The 19,175-nt window shown below is 38.4% G+C and overlaps 1 protein-coding gene across 2 annotated transcripts in view; it reads right to left on the bottom strand.

Annotated features, from left to right (window-relative positions):
• Positions 1-19,175, bottom strand: part of MSH3 (mutS homolog 3) — a 145,855-nt gene that overhangs the window by 66,978 nt on the left and 59,702 nt on the right. For both annotated transcript variants that reach the window (XM_090278976.1, XM_090278975.1), the window contains exon 13: positions 3,966-4,098. In XM_090278976.1, the coding sequence (XP_090135102.1) occupies positions 3,966-4,098 (133 nt within the window). The remainder of the gene's footprint in view (positions 1-3,965; positions 4,099-19,175) is intronic.

The raw sequence follows: 19,175 nt of genomic DNA, 5'->3' as shown, positions 1-19,175 counted from the left end.
TCAGGACAACTGTAATAGCATAATCATTAAATATAATAAAATTTTTTAAAAAGCTATCATCATAAAAGGGAACCTTTGTGCACTGTTGGTAGGACTATAAATTGGTGAGGCACTATGAAAAAAGAATATAAAGATTCCTCAAAAAATTAAAAACTAGAATTACCATATAACTCTGCAAATTCTACTTCTGGGGACTTATATTTAGGAAATAAAAACACTAACTCAAAAAAGATATATGCACCCCTATGTTCACTGCGGTGTTATTTACAATAGCCAAGACATGGAAGCAACCTAGGTGTCCATCAACAGATGAATGGATAAAATAGATGTGACATATATATACAATAGAATATTACTCAGCAATAAAAAGGAATGAAATCTTGCCATTTACAACAACATGGATGGATCTACAGGGTATTAGGCTAAATAAAATAAATCAGAGAAAAAAAATACTGTATGATTTCTCTTGTATGTGGAATACCCCCTGCAAAATATATATATATACATATATATATATCAAACAAAACAAAATAAAAACAGACTCAGAAAGATATTAAAATGATAGCTGCCAAAGGAGAGGGATGTGGGAGAATGGGTAAAAAAACGTGAAGAGGAATAAGAGTTACAAACTTCCAGTTATAAAATAAATAAGCCACGAAGATGTAGAATACAGCACAGGAAATACAGTCAGTAATACTGCAATGACTATGCACGGTGACAAATGGTTACTAGACTTAGAGTGGTGATCACATTGTAAGGTATATAAATATCCAAACACTCAATTGTACACCTGACACTAATATACTATCATAAGCCAACCATACTTTGATAAAAATGTTATAAGTTTTCAAATAAGGAAAAAAAACTTAGCAACTACATGGTGATGGATGTTAACTAGATTTATTATGGTAATCATTTCACAATATATACTTATCAACTTATTACATTGCACACCTGAAACTATGAATAATATGTTATATGCCAATTTTTAAAAAGTATATTATGATCTTTAATAAGAGTTTTTCAACTTTATTAATACACAAACCTTATGAAATACAAACATCAAAGCCAGGTTTAAAGAGAGGCAAATTTCTGGTCAAGATGGTGGCATAGGTAAACACAGCTCACCTCCTCACACAACAACAGCAAAATTACAAATAAACTACAGAACAACCATCATTCAGAGCCATCAGAAATTGAGCTAACTGGAAGTCCTACAATTGTGGAATTAAAGAAGAAACCATATCAAGACTGGTAGGAGGGGTGGAGACAAGGAACAGGGTGGTTTCACACCCATGTGTGGTGGATAAAAATCAGGAGGTATAACTTAGGAGCAAGGAAGGGGTCTCAGCCCCATACCAGGTCCCCCAACCAATATTTCAAGTGACAGGAAGGTAAGTCTCCATAACTTCTGGCTGTAAAAACCAGTTGGGATTGGGGCAGCAGAAGAAACAACCGGATTTTCATCGCTAAAAGGGCCAGCATGGTCTTAGATCATACACAAAAACACCCACCCAGGGATTCACCACCAAGGCAGCAGCTGGAAGGGTGCCTGTCACACACGGCAAAAGGGTGAAATGACTGGAAATGGAGCAAACACCAGGTGAACCACCAGAAGCCAGAAGCCAGGGAGTGGCACTGTCCCCTCTCCGAGCCCTCGTCACACAGCCACAAAGCAGTAAAGTAAGTTGCTCCACCCTGGTGATTACCTAAGGCTCTGCGCCACACAACTTACACGTGCCTTTTCAAAACAAGCCACACTGCTAAAATAGGGAGTAAAAGCAGCTCCTTCAATACACAGAAACAAACATGGGAAGGCTGCTAAATTGAGGAAACAAAGAAATATGGCCTAAATAAAAGAACAGAACAAAACCTCAAAAAAAGAACTAAATGAAATGGAAACAGCTAACCTACCAGATGCAGAGTTCAAAATACTGGTTATCAGAATGCTCAGAGAACTCTTTGAGTATAGCAAACACATAAGAGAAGAAATGAAGGTTACGCTAAGCAAAATAAAGAAAAATCCACAGGGAGCCAACAGTGAAGGGAAGGAAGCCAGGGTTCAAGTCAATTATTTAGAACATAAGAAAGAAAGAAATATTGAACCAGAACAAAATGAAGAAATAAGAATTAAAAAAAAGAAAATGAGGAGAGAATAAGACTATGAGACATCTCCAGAAGTGCCAACCTATCAACCATAGGGATGCCAGAAGGAGAAGAAGAGAAAGAAATTTAAAACTTATTTGAAAAAATAATGAAGGAAAACTTCCCTAATTTGGCAAAGGAAATAGACATACAAGTCTAGGAAGCACAGAGAGTCCCAAACAAGTTCACCCAAAGAGGACCACACCAAGACACATCATAATTGAAATGCCAAAGGTTATAGATAAAAAGAGAACCTTAAAAGCAGAAAGAGAAAAGAAGAGTTATCTAAAGGGGTCCCTATAAGACTAATAGCTAATTTCTCAAAAGAAACTTTGCAGTCATGAAGGCACTGGCAAGAAATATTCAAAGTGATGAAAAGCAAGGACCTACAACCAAGATTACTCTACCCAGCAAAGCTATCATTTGGAATGGAAGGGCTAATAAAGTGCTTCCCAGACAAGGTAAAGCTAAAGGAGCTCATCATCACCAAGCACTTATTATATGAACTGTTAAAGGGACTTACTTTAAAAAAAGAGGGTCAAAACTATGAACATTAAAAAGACAACACACAACTATCAACAACAGAATCTAAAAATAGAAGAAAAGAATAAAAAAAGCAAACAACCAGAACAGAAATAGAATCATAGGTATGGGGATCATTTGGAGTGTTATCAGTTGCGAGGGGAAGGTGGAGAATGGGGGAAAAGTAGTACAAATTGATAGGTACAAAATAAGACAGGGAGATGTTAAGAACAGTATAGGAAATGGAGAAGCCAAAGAACTTGTATGCATAACCTACAGACATGAACTAAGGTGCGGGAGGGGGGGGACTGCTGGAGAGAATGGGGGCACTGGGTAGAGGAGGGAATAGTGGGAAAAATTGGGACAACTATAATAGCGCAATCAATAAAATATACTTTAAAAAAAAGATGCTGTCCAGAAGTGTAGCCACCAAAAACCCGAAGACCTTGGGTTAAATACTAATTCTCTTACTTACTAGCAAGTTACTAACCCTCTCTCAGCAGCATCATTTTAGCCAAAGTAATGCAAGCTGTTATAGCATTATATATAGACAGCAGTATACATAATTTCCCATCAGTACGAAGGTGATATACATGGTATTTTTTCAATGTCTTGAAGGTTTTATAAAGAACAAAGTGTCTAATGTAGGTGAATGACTTCTACAATAGGTATAACAAACATTTAACAACAAATATAATGTAAATATAACTAATAATTCTTTTAAATTTAGGCATATTTTGAAATAAAGTAAATTCTTTCCCTAAGTATGAAAAACCTGCTCTGTCATTTTTATGACTTAAACTATAAAGCTTAAATGATGAAAATCAAAATAATTCGTTTAACCTACCTTCACTATCTAAACTTGTTTGCATATAAAAACCACCACAAATACCATATAAGCAGAGTTTTCTTTTAAGTCAAGTAAAAAGCTATTCTGAGGTCAAAATAATTGGTCATCTCTTTTTAAAAGTAACTAGTCTAAGTAAATTACCTATTTGGATGATGATCCACACTATAAAGCTGAAACATGAGAATATTCTCTATTACAACAGAAGGGCCTTTATGTGTTGCTGTAGTTAACAGAAGTGGGCAAACTTTATTTTCACAATGCAAAAATTTTAGTAACCTTAATTTGTGCAGTTAAAATTTTTGAGGATTCTCTCATGCTATCTGCAACATTTTATAAAATACAGTAACAATATAACAATAAAGCTCTGAGATGGTTTCCTTTAATATGTGGAGTCTTCATACTGAGGAACATTATCAGTTTTAATAAATTTGATTTCTATCCCACTTACCTTTTTGTAATAAATGCTACAAAGTCCTCTCTCTATGTCAGGCAATTTCCATAGATGATTTTCTATCTGACCAAACACACTGGATTCTGACTGGAGAACTTCAGATACAGCATCCAGCCGAGCATTTATTTCCCTGTGAGAATAGAGTAATAGCAATCATGAGATATGTTAGCAATTCAGAAAGTAGACATTTTCCACTCTAAAGCCCAGCATTATGATGAACCACTTAGAAAAGCACAAAGAAAACTTCTCCTCCACATCTCTGGTCCTTTCTTGACCCACATTATTTGAATCAAAAAGCAGGTATCACACAATGAGTCATTAGGTGAGACAGAGGCTGGCTCATCGGGTTTTCCTCTTCTCCTGGGCAGACACAGAGACTGCACTTCTTAGTCTCCCCTGAAGTTAGGGAAGGCCATGTATCCAAGTTCTAGCCAATGAAATGTGGGTAGGAATAATTAAGCCACTCCTAGTCCTGACCCAAGAAAACCTCCTGTGCGTTTGCGCTCTCCCCCTTTGCCAGCTGAGCCCCAGGCAATCTTGTTGACTCCCTCAGCATGGGCCCATGAATGGAGCAAAAAACCTTCCAATCCCAATTCACTGCCCACCGGACTTATATTAGAAACAAGTAAATTTTTATTGTATTTCAACCAGTTGAGGATTTATGTGCTGTAACTGCTTGTGTCAGTTTGGCTACTATAATAGATCTACAACTGTCAACTAGATTTTCCTCTCTGACTAAAATGACTGACTATCTCAGTCAAAAAACAATTCATTCAGTTAACCAATTGCTTTGGTAGAAGAGTTGGTGGTGGTGGTGGTGGGTAAACTGGTCAACTGTTCGAGTGAAATGGGATTAGGCATGTAGAGCCTGAGCAAAGACTGGGAGCAACAGAAAGTGCAAAGGACGTGACATCAGGAGACATGGGCAACCAGGAACGCAGGGTTTTATCAATGCATACACCCCAAGTGACGGGTCACCTGGGAAGAAATGGTGAGGCTCTGTCAATTAAAAGTGGAAACCTAACTAAATGTGTCCTATCTGCGCTGTGGCCCATCTAGTTCCTGTAAACACCAAAGGCCTACACTAGGTATGATGGCCGTATGTGGTATTAAAGACTGAGACAAGTAAACCTATTTGGTGGGCAGCAGGCCCTCAGTAAGTGTTGTTTTGAATGAGCAAAGGAAAGAACAAGCAAGCAAATGAAAGAATGAACTGGCATTTGGGTGGAAAGGGAGACATTAGCTCCTAAATACACATCTGTTTTTCAAAGTTTTGTTGGTATCACACATATTCATGTGAAAAGGCAAACCTTACATCAGAATCCTGCCTGGATGACTGTGAAATTGAGTACTTTGCAATAACTGAATGCTTTTATCTTTATTATCTTTGTCCTCTGAGGCCATGTCTGTTCATGATACAGAAACTAATTTCAGGTCTCATTTCTGTTCCATTTTTCTCCGGCTGTAAAACAGGCATTGGTTAGCAGAACACAGCAGAACAAGCCAGAGCTTGGTAGACACACAGACTGGCTCTTCCATTCTCACTGGGGTGCTCGCTTAAATCCATCCATTTCTCTGCATCTCTACTGCCATCGCAGTAGGCTAAGTGAAAGATCACGTCTCAGAGAGACTACTACAACAGCCTCCTAACTCCCCGGCCACATCCACTTCTGTCCCCTTTTCCAATCCATTCACCGCACGTGAGCCTGAGAGGCCCTCCTAGAACCCAAATCTGTTCATGTCATACCTCTTTAAGCTCATCAATGACTTGCCGTTAATCTTAGGTTCAAATCCAGAACCTTTAACTGACCAACAAAAAAAACTGATCCCTGCTTCCCTCTCAAGCCTCACTTCAGAGTATGTGTCTCTCTGTTCTTCTCAGTCCAAGATTCAGACAGACTGGACTTCTGAATTGTATAACATCATAGCTTTTAAGTTTACTGCTCACTAAACTTTAAAGTCTTTTAATCTTTCTCACAGCCTACAAGCTTGACTTGTTTTGCTAAACACCCTTCCTCGGAAAGGACTTTCTAGATACTTTAGACCAAATTTAATCTTTTGCCATCCTTTTCCATACCATTCTATTTTCTTTCCATAGTGAAAACTGTAATTGTATTTATTTCCTCACTGTCTTTTCCACTAGACTGTAAGCTCAGTGAGAACAGGGATCATATCTTCATTCCCATAGTTCTGGGATCACAGTATGTGCCCGATAAGAAGTTGTTGAATTCAATTCAATTCAATTCAATTCAATCCCAAAGATTATATATAAAGTAAAGCAAGATGAGGTTAAAAAAAAATTAAATTTTCTTTGCATAGGATTGTTGTGATAAAATAAATCAATGTTTTACCCTAACTTTTAAGCAAAATGCTATACAAATATAAAGTTTTATTTTAATAACTCACTCATGAATAAATGAAAGATGACAACAAATGGAAGAGACTACGATGATGCTACAGATGGTATGAGGACAGATAAAATAATGCCATCTGTGAACATATAAGGCAGCCTATAAAAATAGCTACTCTCAAAAATTATAAAGGTTGTTTGAGATAAGAAAAGATAAAAGCAAAAGAGGTTAATAAAAATCCAAATCATATTTATGAAATCCACCAGAACATTTTTTTAAATAGACACAAAACTATAAATTTCTAGAAAAGAGACTAAAAAAGGCTGTGCTAAGTTGGTTTTCAATTTGGAAAAATACAAAGGTAATGGCTTTTATTTTAGCCTAATGACACCACAGGCAAAAGCAAGTCACTATGAATTATTCTGGATTTAACCCAGCCTCCATTTGTTATAGGGAGGTAAAAGCTTGGAGGTTAATAATTAGGTAGGTAACCTCAGTTCAAATCCAGGTTCTACCATTTACCAGTTATTTAGCCTTGCTCTCGTTTCTCCATCTATAAATGAGAATAATAATGTCCTCTCATAAAATTGTTACAAGAATTCAGTGAAATAATACGTGTTAAGCACTTCGTACAGTGCCTAGTATAAAGTCAAAATATGTTAACTGTCACCATCATCATTTTTTTCAAGTATATTTTGTTGATTATGTTGTTACAGTAGTTCCAATTTTTTTTCCCCTTTGCTCCCCTCTGCCCAGTACCCACCTACCCTCCAGCAATCCCACCCCCCTTAGTTCATGTCCATGGGTAGAGCATATAAGTTCTCTGGCTTCACCCTTTCCTATATTATTCTTAACATCCCCCTGTCTATTTTGTACCAACCGATTATGCTTAGTCCCTGCACCATTTCCCCATTTCTCCCCTTCCCCCCTCCCAGCTGATAACCCTCCAAATGATCCCCATACCTGTGATTCTGTTGCTATTCTGGTTTGCTTAGTTGGATTTTGTTTTTATTTTTTAGATTCAGTTGTTGATAGTTGTGAGTTTGTTGTCATTTTAGTGTTCATAGTTTTGATCTTCTTTTTCTTAAGTAAGTCCCTTTGACATTTCATATAATAATGGCTTGGTGAAGATGAACTCCTTTAGCTTTACCTTGTCTGGGAAGCATTTCATCTGCCCTTCCATTCCAAATGATAGCTTTGCTGAATAGAGTAATCTTGGTTGTAGGTTGCTTTTCATCACATTGAATACTGCTTGCCAGTCCCTTCCTGCCTGCAAAGTGTCTCTGAGAAATCAGCTGATAGTCCTACAGGCACCCCACTGTAGTCAACTCTCTGCCTCTCTCTTGCTGCCCCCAGGGCTCTGTCTTTATCTTTCACCTTTGGCATCTGAGTCATGATGCATCCTGATGTGGTCCCCTCTGGGTCCAGCTCACCCGGGACCCTCTGTGCTTCCTGGACCTGTATATCCATCTCCTTCGCAAAATTTGGGAAGTTTTCCTCATTTTTTTCAATTTTTGCTTCCGCTTTCTGCACTGGTTGACTGTTTTTTTCTTCCTTGTGTTCCAAATCATTGATTTGAACCCTGGTTTCCTTCCCTTCACCATTGGTTTTGTGTGGATTTTCCTTCGTTTCACTTAGCATAGTCTTCACTTCTTCTCTTATGTGTTTGCCATACTCAAGCATATCTGTCAAGCCTGTAAGCATTCCTATCACCACTGTTTTAAATTCTGCGTCTGTTAGGTTGTCTATCTCCTCATCTGTTAGGTCGGCTATCTCCTCATCGCTTAGTTCTCCCACTGGAACCTTGAACTGTTTCCCCTTTTGGGCGACACTTCTCTGTCTCCTCATTCTGACAGGCTTTTGTGTTTGTTGGCCTCTGCATCCCAGGTACAGCTGTCACTCCTGTTATGTTGTAACGGTGGAGCCTTAGGGATTTGTCAGTATAGGGCGACCTGTTTCACCACATTGTGGCACTGTATGTGGGGGCAGGGTCCGAGAGGAAACAATGCCGCCTGTCCAGCACTTGCCCCTTTTCCAGGCACTTCTCCCACTTCCGCACCGGACTGGTGCCTCTCCAGCTATTGCCCTGGCCATCATTCCCAGAGTGGGTGGGTCTGCGGACGTTCCAGTACCGTGAGGACCCTTCAAACAAGCAGACTCTGCTGAGACCGGCAGTTTCTGCCTCCACCCCAACCCCCACTGGTCTGCATAGTCAGAAGCAATGAGCCTTGATTTTCCCTGGTGCTGGGACCCTGGGCTGCGTGGTCTGGTGAGGAGCTGGGAATGCTCCCCAGGTGTCCCTCCTGATTTTTAAAATGTGTGACTGCGCTTTCTGCCGGCCTGACACTGCTGCCGCTGCCGCTGCTGCTGCTGCTGCTGCCGCCAGCCACTACCACACCGCATCCTCTCCGCCCCAGCTCCACCCCTCCTACCTGTCTGGATGAGTATTTCTTCTTTATATCTTTGTTTGTTGAAGTTCCATGCAGTTTGATTTTCTGGAACTTCTGATTGATTCTAGTTTTGAGGTACTTGTATTCCTTCTTAGTTGGGGAGGGAGACGCAGCGTGTCTGTCTACACCTCCATCTTGGCTGGAAGTCTCTTTATTTTTTGATACCATCATCATTTTTATGGTGGTCTTTATTGGCTTATAAAATGTGTTTGGTAGATTCCACAACAAACAGCATGGGGAAGGGGAGAAATGGCACCCAACATATCAGCCTGGAAATAACTATGTGTAGACAAAATTTAAGACACTGATATACGAAAAGTTATTTTGTGCAAAGTGAACAACAAGGAAGGATTACACAAGGAAAGCTGGATCTGGGTGTAGCAATGACTTTAAGTACTGTGTGGAGACTGGTTAGTAGGCTGCATTGAGAAAGAATGCCATAACCATTACAAATATCTAACACAGACAGGAAGAAGGTAAAAGGGTGTATGGTACTGTTTACCACAAGTCACTCGTAACTGAGACAGCTATAATTCTACTTTATCTCTTGTAAGCAGATCAGAATGCAAAGAAACAAAAATGACTTCTAATCAAGTTTTTAAAATAAAAGTTTGCATTAGTAGGAGTGAGAAGACTTCCAAATAACTGTAAAACAATATGTCAGACCACTAGAAGAGAGAACAATTACTGTGGTGCAATCAATCAATGAAAAAGATTTGGTGACAGTCAATAAAACAGGAAGTAGCACTGTCAATTAGGTGACAGTAAAGATATTATTCTGAGATGCCCTAGAGTATTCTACAGTTGATCTTAAAACATGATACATTCTAAAGCTTCCTCAATAAATGGTGTTGAAAAAACTGGAATGAAACTAGACTGCTATTTGACACCATACATGAAAAGTAACTCAGAGTGGATTTAAACACTTTAGACCTAAAACAATAAAATACACAGAAGAACCCCTGGCTGCTGTGGCTCAGTGGATTGAGTGTCGGCCTGTGAACCAAGTGTCGCTGGTTTGATTCCCAGTCAGGGCACATGACTAGGTTGCACATCAGGTCCCCAAAAGTCCCCAGTTGGGGGCGCAAGTGAGAGGCAACCACACAGTGATATTTCTCTCCCTCTCTTTGTCCTTTCCCCTCTCTCTAAAAATAAATAAACAAGTAAATAAATAAATAAAATTAAAAAATAAGACAAAAAAATACACAGAAGAAAACACAGGTACTAAACTTACAGACCTTGGTCTCAGAGAGATGTTTATGAATTTGACCCCAAAGGCAGCGAAAGTAAAAGAAAAATAAGTGATAGGGATACATCATACCAAAAAGTTTCTGCACAGCAAAGGAAACCATCAACAAAACAAAAAGGCAAAACCAACCATCTGGTAAAGACACCTGCAAATGATACTGCAATAAGGGGCTAATATCCAAAATATAAAGAATTCATACAATTCAACGACAAAAAAATAATACAACTGATAAATGGGTATAGAATACTTTTCCCAATAAGACATACAAATGGCCAATAGATATTTAAAGAGATGCTCGAATGTAGTAGCTATAAGGAACATGCAAATCAAAACCTCAATGAGATACTACCACCTCACACCTTTTAGAATGGCTGTTTTCAACAGGACAAGAAATAACAAGTGTTGGAGAGATTGTGAAGAAAAAAGAACACCTATACACTGCTGATGGGAATGTAATCTGGTACAGCCAGTATGGAAAACAATCTGGAGGTTCCTCAAAAATTAAGAATAGAGTTATTACTGTATGACCCAGCAATCCTTCTTCCGTGGTATCTACTAGGAAAATTTGAAAACATGTATTTATAAAGATGTATGTACCCCTTTGTTCACTGCAGCATTATTATTCACACTGGCCAAGACATGGAAACAACCTAAGTGTCCTTCAATGGATGACAGGATAAAGATGTGGGAACTTCTGGTCAAGATGGAGGCACAGGTAGACACACTTCAGCTCCTTTCACGACCAGGAGAAATATCACAACTAACCTCAAAAAATAACCACCCATAACTGCCAGAAAATCAAACTGTATGGAAGTCTGACAACCAAGGATTTAAAGAAGCCATATTCATCCAGACAGGTAGGAGGGGTCAAGATGGGGAGCCGGGGCAGGAAGGATACAGTGTGGCAGCGAAGCAGCAGCGACAAGGTGGCAGCAGCACCTGCCAGTGGAATGGGGCAGTCCCACATCACATGTGGAGGATAAAAATCGGGACACCTTGGGAGTGAGCAATTCCAGCCCCAGGCCAGACAGCGCAGCCCAGGGTTCCAGCTATAAAAACCAGTGGGGGTTGGAGTGGCGGAAAAAACTGCCAGTTTCTCAGGACAGTCCATTTAAAGGGAGGCACAGTCCTAGAATGTACACAAACTTACCCACTCTGGAAACTACCACGAGGGCAACAGCTAGAAGGATGCCAGTCGTATATGGGAAGGGAGTGAAGTGACTGAAAACAAGCGAGTTCCGAGCAAGCCTCCAGCAGCCAGGCAGTGGCATTGTCTCCTCTCCGGCTCCCCTCCACCCATACAGAGCCACAAAGCAGGTTGCACTGCCCTGGTGAATACCTATGGTTCCACTTTATACAACTTAATAGGTGCGTTAAGACAGGGAGTCAAATCAGCTCTACTCACAGAAACAAACACAGGGAGGTTGCCAAATTGAGAAGACAAAAAAATATGGCCCAAGTAAAAGAACAGAACAAAACCTCAGAAAAAGAACTAAATGAAATGGAATAGCCAACCTATCAGATGCAGAGTTCAAAACACTAGTAGTAACAATATTCAGAGAACTCATTGAGTATGGCAAAGGTATAAGGGAAGAAATGAAGGTTACACTAAGTGAAATAAAGAAAAATTCACAGGGAGCCAACAGTGAAGGGAAGAAGCTGGGGTTCAAATCAATAATTTGGAACATAGAAAGAAATAAACATTCAACCAGAACAAAATGAAGAAATAAGAATTAAAAAAAAAAAAAAAAAATGAAGAGAGACTAAGACAACCCTGGGACATCTCCAGAAGTGCCAACATACAAGTCATAGGGATGCCAAAAGGAGAAGAAGAGCAAGAAATTGAAAACTTACTTGAAAAAATAATGAAGGAAAACTTTCTTAATTTGGCAAAGAAAATAGACATACAAGTCCAGGAAGCACAGAGAGTCCCAAACAAGTTAGACCCAAAGAGGACCACACCAAGACACATCATAATTAAAATACCAAAGGTTAAAGTTAAAGAGAGAATCTTAAAAGCAGCAAGAGAAAAGAACAGTTACCTACAAAGGAGTTCCCATAAGACTATCTGCAGACTTCTCAAAAGAAACTGCAGTCAAGAAGGAACTGGGAAAGAAGTATTCAAAGTGATGAAAAGCAAGGATGCTACAACCAGCAAAGCTATTATTTAGTAAGGACAGGCAGATAAAGTGCTTCCCAGACAAGGTAAAGCTAAAGGAATTCATCACCACCGAGCCATTACTACAGAAAATGTTAAAGGGACTTAATTAAGAAAAAGAAGAAAAACAAAACTATAAACATTAAAATGACAACAAACTCACAACTATCAATGACTGAATCTAAAAAACAAAAACAAATTAAGCAAACAACTAGAAGAGGAACAAATCATATATATGGAAATCACTTGGAGTATTATCAGCAGGGAGGCAAAAGGGGGAGGAAGGGGGAAAAGGTAAAAGAATTAAGAAGCATAATTGGTAGAAACAAAATAGGGGGAAGTTAAGAATAGTATAGGAAATGGAGAAGCCCAAGAACTTATATGCAGGACCCATGGACATAAATTAAGGGGGAGATTGCTGGAGGGAATGAGGGTACTGAGCAGAGGGGGGCCACGGGGGGAAAACTGGGACAACTGTAATAGTATAATCAATAAAATATACTTTAAAGAAAGAAAAAAAGATATGGTACATATCTACAATGGACAACTACTCAGCCATAAGAACAGATTAAATATTGCCATTTGCAACAGTATGGATAGATCTTGAGAATATCATACACTGTAAATGAATGAAAAGAAGACACCTGAGTCATTTCATTCCATATGGCAAAAACATTGAAGTTGATGTTCTGGGATGACAAGAATTGTTTTGTACAAACAAAACACCAAGGACTAAATGTGGGTGTCCGTGGAGTCCTTCACATTTGGAGGTGAACTGATGATGACATTACAATTTGTTATGTATGGCCATCACTCAGAAATTCAGTGCGTGACCTACAGTTATTGCCTTGTAAAGTCATGTGATGGAGTCTGTACCCACTGGTTGCTATTCATTAATATGTCTTTATAATTCTAACATAAGGTTATTTAGGGGGAAAAAGTTAAAATGCAAACTGCTGAGGCGAGGTGGTTTTTGTTCTAATTTCTTCTGATAGATTTTCTCATAAGACAATTTATATAAAATGAATAAATTCAACTAGATATTAACACATTTTTCATGCAATATGGCTGAATCAATGACCTAAAGACATTTCTAGTAGAAATATGAGTCATGAGCCCTCTCCTAGGGCCTAACTATCATTACTTGGATCTATCTACGTTCACCTTTCACATATACCAGTCATTCAATGAGTAATTACTGAGTGCTTACAAAGTACCAATTGTAGAAGTAGTCAAAGATGGAAGGTAAAAGTGTGACAGCAGAAGCTAGTAAGGTAAGCAGGGACCTGGTCGTGTGAGTAATGCAGACCACGTAAGAGCTCGGACTTTATCCTGAGAGCCATGAGAGGCAGTAGCCAACATCTGAAAGGACAAACAGCAGCAGCAGGAAGACTGGCCAGAAAGGTGTTTCAGTAATCCAGGAGAGTGATGTTAATAATCTGAACTTGGGTGGAGAATACAGGAATGAAAATAGCTCATACTTTCAAGAGATATTAAGAACATAAAATTAATAGGAGTTGTGTATGATAAGGAAAGGAGGGGGGGGAAGGAGTAACTTGTGTAATGAGATGCACTATGATGCTATCCACAAATATCATGTTCAAAACATTACAGATCCTGAAAGAAAAGCTTTATTTTATGTATGAAATTACATTCTAAAAAACTATTATGAATATTTACCTTGTTGCAAACTGTAAGCCACCCACCCAACAAGCTTTCAAGGTCTTTCATTACTCATGTTCCAGTGAATCACCATTTGTACCAATGTAAAACAATCCATCCTTTTCAGAATATTAAATAGAACAATTTTTTGACAGCTACTCTCCATTATCAGTTTAGGCCACAATCGCGAGTCTTTGAAAAGAACATGATATGACTTCTGCTCTTGGTAGCAGTGGGAATGGGTACTTTCAGACCATCCTCACTGAGGACAATTTCAAATAAAGCATAAAAACATTCATAAAAGCATCAAAGAACTAACAAAATGGTCAGGAATAACTATACTAAATCTAAAAGAAAGGAAGAGCCCAGAGAAATAATCCAATAGTTAAAGGCACTTTTGCACTAAAGAGGTATACCAGAAGAATATGTTGTAAAAATGAGCTGGCCTCATAATAAGGATGAATCTGTGACCTGAATTGGCATCATTTGAATATAATGCAACATGTCAAACACTGAACTTGAATTAGGATGGTCCCAGACAGGTAGTGCCACCAAGAATCTGGCAGAAACAAATAGTTATCCTCTCTAGGAGAAAGCACCTTCATTCTAGTCCTCATACTATTCTTAAAAATATATTCTCAGCCTTGGCTGGTGTGGCTCAATGGATTGAGCACCAGCCTGTGAACCAAAAGGTCCACCAGTTCGATTCCTTATCAGGGCACATGCCTGAGTTACAAGCCAGATCCCCAGTTAGTAGCATGTGAGACAGCCAATCAATGATCAATGATTTTCTCTCGCACATTGATGTATCTCTTTTTCTCCCTCCTTTCCCCTCTCTAAAAAATAAATAAATAAAATCTTTAAAAATACATATGTGTATATTCCCAAATAATATAATCAGCACACAAAGAAAATTAAGCATAAAAAGAAATCAGATGAGTAAGAATCGATAGAAAAAAAAACATCATTAAAACAGACATACAAACTACCAAGCTTTGGTAAGAGGCAGGGGGTGCTGCTGAATGATTAGAATTACTCAAAAAATCAAAAAAGAAATAAAAAAGAAAGCAAATAAAACACAGAACAGGTGGGAGAATTAGAAATCAAATCAGTTATAAAATTTTCATTGCTTTATAGGTGATCTTTCTTTGCTCTCTCATTCTTTCTAAGATTTTTTTTATCTCTGATTTAGTGTCGTACGATTGAGCAAAATGTGGATTTTTTTGCAATTGCATTTTGGATTCAGTGTTTCTAAACCTAAGGATTCACATCTCTCATGAAATATAAGAAATTCTCATCTTTTATTATGTCTTTGAATATTGCCTTTCTTCCTATACCAATTTTCTTTTGCTGTAAAACTGATGAGGATTATGTTTAGACCACTTAATTCTCAACTTGTCTTTCACTTTCATCTTTCAGCAGCACACTGTCTCTCTGTACCACACCGTAGGTAACTTCTTCAAAGATTGCCTCACATTTCAGTTATCGCATCTATTCCTGTTTAACCCACTGTTGCTAAAAGCTGAATATGTATGGTTCTTTTTGAAAATCAAACTGATCTCTTTTGATGTTAGTTCTGTTCCGTGATCATGCTTTTTATTTTCTTTTGCATTTCTTTTAACTTGGCAGTTTGATATTTATCTTTCTAATTCCATTATCTATTCTACTGTTCACAGTTTCTGCTGACTCGCGCTCCTGGTTGCTTGTTTCCCCTCTTTTGTAGCTATGGTTTGTGAGCTTAGAGAAGAGCTTCCTCTTTGGGATTCCTCAGACGCCAGGACTGACGAAGGGAGGATTTGCATTTGCTTCCACTAGGAACCCTTTGGTACAATGCAACCATTTTAAATAAATTTCACGACTTGGACATTGCTAGACCACACAGATAGTACAGACTGGAATACCAAACCTGAGTGAGGGTGGTCCTGTGATTAACTTTTGGAAACTTCTCCCCCTTATGAGATGAGGCTGAGACAGATGTATCTCTTTGGTCCCTCTCTTTCCTGAGATTATGATCCTGTGAGTGTCCCACATTACTATAGGCTCCCGAACTTAAAACAACACAAGGTCCTTGACTCCTGTTTCCCTCAAGGCTTTTTAAAACCCAGTGCTGTTGAGTATCAACATCTTCACAGGCCTAAAGGGCAGCTGCAACACCAGAGTCAACTCACTTCCATTCATAGCTCCTTTTTCAATCTGTTCCCTGAGTCTTTCTCTGTATTTATTTATTTTAACAAGCTCAGCTATATCTGAAAAGGATGTTTGTTATACTTTATGGAACATTCTACTTGCTTCATATAGGGAAACATTTTTAAGACATTAAAGCCACAGAAAATGAAGTCCTCCCACAGCATTTTGAGTGGATATATTCTGAAAATCCCTACCCATAAGGGCATAAAGAGAGAAAGGAAAAGCTGGAAGAGCCAAGAAGGAAATATATATAGATAGATAGTCAGATAGATAGATAACCTTATTTTTCTTGTATTTCTCCTCCTCAGCCCAAATGAAAGTTACTATTTACTGCAGGTCATCTAAGCCAGCCTAGATCTCACTGGAGGCCCTGATACTGTTAGAACAACGTAAAGACCAGCTACAGGTTCCTAGATAGTTGCAACCCAAGAGGTGCTAGTTCACCCACACACATTTACAGTCAGAGAAGACATTTATGGTCAACTTTTTCTTGGCAGCAGCAGGCCCCTTTCTGTTTTCACTCACATTCACACAGCAAAGGCACAAGGTCAACACCAACCTATTACGGCTCTCAGTTCCATGCCACCTACTGCTCTTATTTTCCCTTTCCAGGCAGTACCGTGTCTCAATGGGCTGAGTAAAATCAGAGTCTCCACAGGTGAACACAGGTTCACGGAGCATGGGAAACCACAAAGAATAAATAGGGCCTCCTAGTTAACTTCAAGAAGTTCCAGAGAGTTAAAAATGGCATTGAGTTTTCTTGTTATACATTAAATGTTAAGTGGAGAAAATACATAACATCCTTTGAATCTTGGCCAAGGCTATGAATCAGAAATATAACCATGAATAATGCTCCAAATATAGAGGGTTACCAAAATAAAAAGTATTTAATTATTCAAGACAAATAACTATTGTGAACATGTACCTGGTGCTTTAGAAAACAAAAGTATAGTCAATTGCCAAGGACCTATATCCTAACACCCACCACTTTCAGTTTTCTTAATTTTAATTATTTATGTGATTTAAATGCCAAGAATAAACTATGCAGTCTTAATTCTCTTAAGTTATTTTCTAAAAATCTAATTTGAATTATAAAATATCCTTCAATTACTCTAATTGTGGTATTGAGCTACACAGTGAGTGACACGTAAGTATTTTATTTTAGATACAAAACTTCCCCTATTTGCATCTCCCTCACTTTACTAGGAGACTGTAACTTGACCGAATTAGATTAGAAACTCCTTAAGAAAAGGAACAATGTCTTGTCAATGAGACTAAACAATACAAAATTTAAAATAACTATCTTATACTATGAAGGGGAAGAAACAAAGTATAGAGTACTATATAATTATGCTCCATATATGTAAAAGGAGGAGGGACATATGTTAATATTTGCTTATTTGCTTTTTAAAACAAAAAATCTCTTGAAGGCTACACAAGAAGATAACAACTGTGATAATCTAGTAGGAAATGGGCACATGTGGGGAAGGAATAAAGAGGCCAACCTTTCACTACATATCTTTTCAGATTTTTAAATTCTGGAACTATGTGAAAGTACTGTCTGTTCAGAAATTTCGGTATGTTAATTTTTAATGCTAAAATAAAAGTATAATAGAGATGGCAAGATACTCACAAACTCTGGATATATTTTAGAGGCAAAAGCAGTAGGACCTAGTCTTAGTCTGGATGTGGTTGTCAGAAAGGAAATGTCCAGAATAAATGCTAGGTTTCTGGCCTATGCAAATTGTTAGGTGGGGCTGTTGGTTCCTAGAATGGGGAAACCAGGAGGAAGAACAGGGCTGACTACATCACATCTGAGATACCTGTGATATGCCTAAGTGCTTCTGGATCTAATGTGAATATATAAGCCTAGAGAGCAGAAGAGAGTAAGGACCAGAGATACAAATTTGGGGATCATTGATATTTTGATATTTATAGTCATGGGAACAGATAAATTTACATGGGTAGGACGAGAGGTAGTTAGAAGAAGAGAGAGGAGGGTAAGGTAAGGAAGAAAGCTGAGCTCCTACGGTTCAGGTCTCAGGACCTCCGACACTCAAAGGACACACAAAGAATGAAAAGCTAGCAAAGGAAACTTAGAGGAAGCAGCCAGCAAACCAGGAAGGAAACAAAAATGAAGTTTCCACTTTAGGAGAAAAACAAGAACAGACTGTACAAAAGTCCGGAAATAAAGTACACTTCAGTGTGTTGTAAAATCTGTAAATAGTAAAGAGCAATATAATCAAATATACATTTTAAAAACAATCTATGGATAATGCAGAGTAGAAATAGAGAAGGGCAAGACCAGAGGCATGAAAATGCTTAGCTTCCCCAATAAACAAAAATCCTTCCATGAAAAGACTTTGATCCAACTGTCTTTCATAAAAAGTGGCTTTCAGAAAGGCAAGAAGATAGACCACTATATCTTGCCAAAGATTCAACATTTTCATTGTTAATCAAATTAACTCATCCATTAGAAGCAACAAAACATTTCTCAGAGTCTGCTTCATGGTTAATACCGCTGTTCTGTGTGTGCCTGCATACATGCACCCATGCACACAAACATGCACATATACACACGCACACACAGACAGCTGTGCTTCCAAGAAACAACTCTCTCACTGAAGGAAATGCTTCTCTCCAACCTGCTGTGCCCACTCCAACTGAATATTTCCTGAGGCAGAGATGCCCTAGCAAATGTGGGTCTGGAGCTGCTAGTAATAATGGTGACAAAGTCATCAGCAGCGTGTGAGTTATCAGAGAAGCTGTGGCCACAGGCAAGATTCTAAGTAGGGCTGCAAGTAAGACATAGCCCCAGAAGAGAACCTGGGGTAACAACAACATTTAAGGTGCAGGAAGGAGAGGTACACGTGAAAGAAATGTGCAACTACTTTTGTTTAATATTTTAAAATGTAGAGTAAGTTACTGAATCTTGAATATGTCTATGATGACCAAATCTGCCTTGGAAATTAATATTTTGCCTAAAGCATCACATTAGACTCATCCCAGATTTTTCAAAGTTTCTTCCCCCTCCAATCAAGATTTACAAGCATAATTTGCATTTTTAGGCTTTTACCAAACTAATAAAATACATATTGTGTGTATATAAAAGATTGACAAGACCACATCAACTCAAAGCAGCAGAAGAAA

The sequence above is a fragment of the Furipterus horrens genome, unplaced genomic scaffold (genome assembly GCF_987537825.1).
Source record: "Furipterus horrens unplaced genomic scaffold, mFurHor1.1.pri manual_scaffold_5, whole genome shotgun sequence".
NCBI lineage: Eukaryota > Metazoa > Chordata > Mammalia > Chiroptera > Furipteridae > Furipterus > Furipterus horrens.
The sequence above is the reverse complement of the archived record's forward strand: the minus strand, read 5'-3'. Positions and strand labels throughout refer to the sequence as shown.